We start from the raw sequence: 6,067 nt of genomic DNA, 5'->3' as shown, positions 1-6,067 counted from the left end.
GAGGAAGAGGAGGACGGGGACGAAGAGGAGGAGGACGAGGAGGAGGATGGCACGCGCGGGACCCGCACGTGGAGGCCGGTGCGGGGGCGCGGGCAGGGCCGGCTGCTGAGACGCGCTGCTGCCCCCCGCGCGGGCACCGCGGCTTCAATGGCGCCATCGCCCAGGACCAGCAGCCGGCAAGATGCGACCGCCCTGCCCAGCATGTCCTCAACTTTTTGGGCATTCATGATCCTGGCCAGCCTGCTCATCGCCTACTGCAGTGAGTACCGTGCACCCGGGCCCCATAAGGGCCTTGGGTCCCCCAAGCGGCCCCAGCCCCAGCCCCGGCGGGGCGCCCCGCGTCGGTGTGGAGTTGCGAGCGCGTGGCGCGCGGTCCCGGGTCTTGGCCGCTGTTCCCCTGGCCCGGGAGGGCTTGGTGCAGGCGGTTCCGGGCTCCAGGCACTCCGCGGCCGGGCGCAGCAGCCCGGGCGAGCTTCCGCGGACTAGCCAGTAGGGCCGGTATCAGGCCCAGGCCGGCACGGCGCGTCCCTGAGCGGCGGTGCCCGCTGCCCGCTGCCCACCGTGTAGTCGCCGCTCTGGCCCAGGGTAGCGACCGAGCGGAGCTTCCCGCCGGCGACACTCCCTCCAGGGACTTATGGGGATGCAGCAACCGAGCCCGAGCGGGACTCCTCGGGCAGGAGCGCGGCTTGGGTTCCTCCGACGCGTGGCGGAGCTTCTGCCTTGCTAGGAAGCGGGCTCGCCAGATGCTATCTGTAAAAGGAGAAGTAAGGGGACGGATGCCACTGGAGGGGAGGGTCCGCTACCACTGCAAGGGTGGTTCAGAGGAATCAACTGCCGACCCAGTGGGTCTGGCAAGGGCTGAGGAGGGAGGTGCGGGCTGGTCGGTGCCTGGCACGGGGGGTCTGGAGCTGGGCTTAGGCTGGGAGCGGGACGATGGGTGGCAGTAGGTCTCATCTGGGAACCGATAATCTGAGTCCTGGGTACAGTCTTGGGGCTGGTGTAGGGTGGATAGGCATCTTCCTGGCTGTTGTCTGCTGACTGTTGGTAGCTGGTGGGGTCGGTAGAGGCTGGTTAGAGTTCTGGGTATAGGCTCTATAAGAAATGGGCGCTTGCCTGGTTACTGTTTCTGTCTCTGCGGGAAGAAAAACTAGTGCCAGTGAACACCTGTCATGAAAAGATGCCACAGGCAAGGGAGGCGATGACAAAATATGGATTCTTTACAAAATTAAAATAAAAGGCCATCACCAAGTAATTCCTCTCACTCCCCACCTCTCCCTGGCCATCGCTCCAGCCTAGGGCCTCCTCGCTCCCAATCCCAGCCCTGAAATGAGATTGCAGCAGACTCAAGTCAAGGCTGGATTTGTCATCAGAGTCCTGGGACAACTCTGAATGGGGATACCTCAACCCCGACCATCATCGAGGCATCTTAAGGGAAATGCTAGTGGGCCCAGAGGAACTGCCCAGTCTGCACACCCCTGTATTCCTGTGGCACCTTCCACTGAGGTTCATCAAGCAAGAGACTGGCTGCTGCTGCTGTTCTAACCTGTCTGCCCTAGGATAGGGAAAGGAGTGTGGTGACCTGAGCCACAGGAAGAGTGCTCACTGCAGCCTGCTGCCTTCTTTCAGGGGCTTCCCAGGTACCTTTGAGCCTAGCTTCCTTAATGATACAGGAAGGGTTCAAGATGGGTAAACTCCCGAGATGGACAGGTGATGCCAGGATGGAACGCACTTCCCGATGCTATCCCAGGAGTGGCACCTTCAGCAGTGGGGGAGGGGCTTGGGACACTGAAACCTGGAGCTGGCTGCTCTTCCTAGGCAAATTCTGGTAACACGGTCCTTGGGTCGGCCCAAGAGCCCAGAGCTATAGACTGAGTTAATAGAGGCAGCTCTGCTAGTGGAAAAAGGACAGCCATCCGCTTCTACTAACTGCATGACAACCTAGCCCTTGACCTCAACACTCTACTCTTCAGGGTGCCACCAAGCTGGGCCTCCTGTCCACTCCCAGCTAGTATAGCCACTGTCCCTTGTTTCCTAGCTTCAGCCTCACTTCATCCTGTTGGCTCGCCCCTTGATCTGATTATAGGGAAGGAGTCTCAAACATTCAGAGAAAAGGAAAGCCCTACCATCCTGCAAGTTGACTCTCTGCTACAAGGACAATTGGCAAGACTGTCTTATCCAGAAGAGCAGAAGTCCTTAATAACGAAGCTTCTGAACAGCCCCACATTTTGATAGCTGTTTCCATCCCCACGTAATGGAATAATTGACAGTAAGCTAACGTTTTTCAGACACACCCCATTACACCAGAAATGCAGTTGGAGAAATTAAAGCATTTCTCTAAAATACAAAATAACATCATCATAATTTATAGCTGGGGATTGAAATCCCCGAGAAAAGGATATTTCTTTTTTTTTCCCCTTAGAATTGGTAATACATAGAAAATGATAATTAGATAGTTCCTGTGATTTCCAGCCTTTCTTTCAACACATCTGGGATGAAGGATAGCTAGCATCTTTGTGTGCAAGATGTTTCAGTAAAGATTTTTATTACCCTAAGTGTCTTTCTGCTACTGAGCAGATACACTTAGGGAGCCAGTGTCCATCTTTTAGGGCTCAATAATGCTGCCCTATGGTGCATATTTTTTCTCTGTAACACACATGGAGCTCACTTCCTGGCACTAAGTAAAGGAAACTATATTATTTCCTGGCCTGGTTTCTGTTGGGGGGATTCAACAGCTCTTGCCCATTGGATGTTCTTCTTTGCTATGTGCTTGAGAGTCATATTAAGGAGGTGGGCTCCACCCTCTGGCTAGTGAAAGACCTGCAGTCCACCAATTAGGCTGGTTGCTATGGTGACGCAGCCTTGTCATTTTCAGGGATTGAGGAAGAATTGCCAGGAAAAGGAAAAAAAATAAAAAAGAGGAGGGGGGACTGTGAGGCCGCCTTTAAAATGGGTGCTCTATTTCATGTGTGCTAAATGTTACTTGCAAAGTCCACTTTATAAGCAAGCACCTATCTGCTTAGCAAGGTCTGTGGGTAAAGTTAGATGATGCTTGCGGTGAGAAGAGGGAACCTGCTTTATTCTGGGCTGAGGAAACTCCTTAGACAGGCTTAGAAGGAGCTGATGTATTTGAATTGCTCCAGTGTGTGGAGCAGGGAGGTCAGCTGGCCAGATGCCCTTGTTGAATGAGGTAGGACCTGGTGCTGGTGTGCTGTGTGCTGTAACACCCAAGAGTTCGTCATTCCACACTGGCTCGTAGCATGTTGGAGATTATAGCAGCAAGGAAACGCAGAGAAAAGGATGTGCTTTGCGACCCCGAGCCTTGACTTTGATTCTTGCAAGCGGTGTTTAATTCAGGAATGAAGGAGTCTGTGCTTCAGCAGAGATGGCAAGTTCCGGCTTCAAAGCCGCGTGGTGGACCAACGCTCCTGGCATGTAAATGCTGAAAGGACGGCCTCATTTCAGAGCACTGGGGAGTTCAGTGGAGGAGAGACAGTGGGGCCGCCTCTTTAACATATTTTTTTCCCCAATAAATCCTGTTAAAATTGAATTGTGCCATTCAGTTAAATCTCATGTCCGCAGCTGTGAATAGAAGAAATTACAAACAAGTTTTGAATTGTTTTTAATCCATTAGAATACTAACCGAGCGTAGGCACTTTGATGGTCCCCAACACGCATTTCCTTTACAAATACAATTTGTGGCATACTTAGTGCGGATGGCAATGTGCTGTACTCCCGCTGATCAAATGTGATTTCTGAAGTTCTCAAAGAGGTAAAATTGAAAATACCAGAGGCTTCACAAAGCGATGCCTTTCCAGAAGCACTACTCCTCTTCTCTCCCTGCCTTCTATGTCCCATGTTTTTATTTGATGAATATCTAGCATGAAATACATTGTTTCTTTCAGCCACATAATGTAACAATAGACTGCTTTCCCTAGCTGCACTCGAAGCCCCAGGGCACACAAAGACAGAGGCATTTTGCCTCTTCTGAAGGTTTTCTGTTCAGGAACCTGCAGGAATCAACTTGGACTTAACTATCCCTTGTCTTCTTTCAGAGCTAGGGCTGCTCCTGGACAGAGGGTCCATACTACCCCTGCCTTCCCCTAACCTCTCCATGGGGCCATTTGGATCAGAGTCTACCGCCTACTTTACACTTCCACACTGGTCTGGTTTCCTGCTCCCATTAGGAACCAGAAAAAGAGCTTGACTAGACAAGACTCCTCCCTGCTGAATTCCCAGCTCTGGCTCTGCCTCTACACACAGGATCTGAAATATGTAGAGCAACTTTTGTGGCGTGAAGTACTTTCAGGTGACTTTATGGGCGTAATTATGGGGGAATGTTATGATAATGCCGCAGTAGAAGAGAGAAAAAAAGCAAAACATTAAAATCCCCATTTCTTTATATAGCTCGGCAGCTGCCTCTTTAGAAGGGCTCATTTTTGCATTAAAACGTGGTGTGCTGAAGTTAATGACCTCTACAGATTGCCACCTGTCACCCAGGGCTACAGTGACGCCCAGCCTCCTCGATCAGGGAAAGAGTGGACAGGCAGCACCTTGTCTAGAATCTGAGTATGGCAGATGAGGGCTTTCAGCTGCTTCTGTGTGTCACCAGCCACTGGCTCAAGGTCTGTGAGGGGCAGGATCAGAACCCATTGTGGGTCCTCATTTTTTTCCAAAGGGCCACTTGCATGTACCAGTACCTCTGAGTGCCCCAGATATTTCTGTAAGGTGGTGTTTCTATGCAGGCCACTGGGATCCACTGAATGTCATTGTCCCCTCCTCCCTTCAGATGCCTCTGTTCAAGAGTGTTCCAAGAGAAGAGGCAGCTGGTATGCACTGTCCTAGAGCTGAGCTATCCAGAGCCATTCTCAGCATTAGCAGAAGGTCTGAGTGATTGTTCTGTGTCCTCTGTCACTGCGAAGAACATGGTGAATGTACACAAGGCATGGTATACTTGGTATACAAAGCATACATGCTTGGGTACTTTCTATCGTTCACTTCTTAAAACAGCTGGCAGGGGAAAAGAGGACCCTCCCCTCTGCCACTAAGTCGGACTCCTTTGGGATCTAGCCCTCTGACCTCCTGGGAAGCCAAGTCTCAACATCTCAGACTCTGTCCTGGAGGACAGTAAATGACAGGATTCACTTGTCACTCTGTGATTGGTTTCTCCTTTGCAAAGAGCTGGCCCTGGACTCACCTCCTAAGCTTCACAAGGATACATGAAGCTGGACCTGGAGCCTCTGGCATGTGCCTTCAGTGTGTGTTGGGGGAGCTCCAGCCCCATGCCAGGTTTTGGAGCAGAGAAATGGACAAGATGATTGTTGTCCTAGAGTTGACATCATAGTGGGAAGACAGACAGTTCACACAGAGGAAAGACTGGAGGGAGTGAGCAGGGACAATCTGTATGGGACACTGTATTCTCTAGGGTCCTTGGGCTGTCTCCCCTCCACACCCACCTTGCACTGGGCACAGAGATGCTGCTCCTTCCATGTTGGAGTTAACCAGTGGCCCCTTCCAGCCCGTCTGCTTGTTTGGGCGTTGTTTGCAGAGTAAGAGACAGGGAAGGCTATGACAAGCAGATGGGGCAATGCAGCCCTCAGGGTCCCTGATGTCAAGAAGATTGTCACAAGAAATAGGCTATCCAGAATGAAGAAGTAGGCTGACCATGGCCCTGAAACATAGGCAATATTCCCTGAATGAGCAAAGGAAACAAAACCCAGAATGCTCAGCTGGTACTCCTGTTGAGACAGGAGAATCTCATTCCAAGTTCAAGGTCAGCCCAGACAGCTTAGTGATATTCTGACTCAGAATAAAAAAGGATGCACAGCAGTGGTAGAGCGTTTGCTTAGCATGTGCAAGGCTTTGATTTCTATCTTTCCATTGCGAAGAAAAGCTCCAAAGCATGAAGAAGCCAGCCTTCCAGGTAGACTGTAAGAAGCTGTTTACATTTGTCTTTCATACTGTAGAAGACAGACACACACACACACACACAGACACACAGACACACACACACACACACACACAGAGAGAGAGAGAGAGAGAGAGAGAGAGAGAGAGAGAGAGAGAGAGA

The 6,067-nt window shown here is 51.3% G+C and overlaps 1 protein-coding gene across 1 annotated transcript in view; it reads left to right on the top strand.

Annotated features, from left to right (window-relative positions):
- The first annotated feature begins 6 nt into the window (after window positions 1-6).
- Tafa5 (TAFA chemokine like family member 5) overlaps window positions 7-6,067 on the top strand; it is a 217,223-nt gene continuing 211,162 nt past the window's right edge. The window contains exon 1 of the mRNA XM_028753703.1: window positions 7-259. Coding sequence (XP_028609536.1) covers window positions 148-259 — 112 coding nt within the window. The 5' untranslated portion in view covers window positions 7-147. The remainder of the gene's footprint in view (window positions 260-6,067) is intronic.

The sequence above is a fragment of the Grammomys surdaster genome, unplaced genomic scaffold (genome assembly GCF_004785775.1).
Source record: "Grammomys surdaster isolate TR1022 unplaced genomic scaffold, NIH_TR_1.0 125953, whole genome shotgun sequence".
NCBI lineage: Eukaryota > Metazoa > Chordata > Mammalia > Rodentia > Muridae > Grammomys > Grammomys surdaster.
The sequence above is the reverse complement of the archived record's forward strand: the minus strand, read 5'-3'. Positions and strand labels throughout refer to the sequence as shown.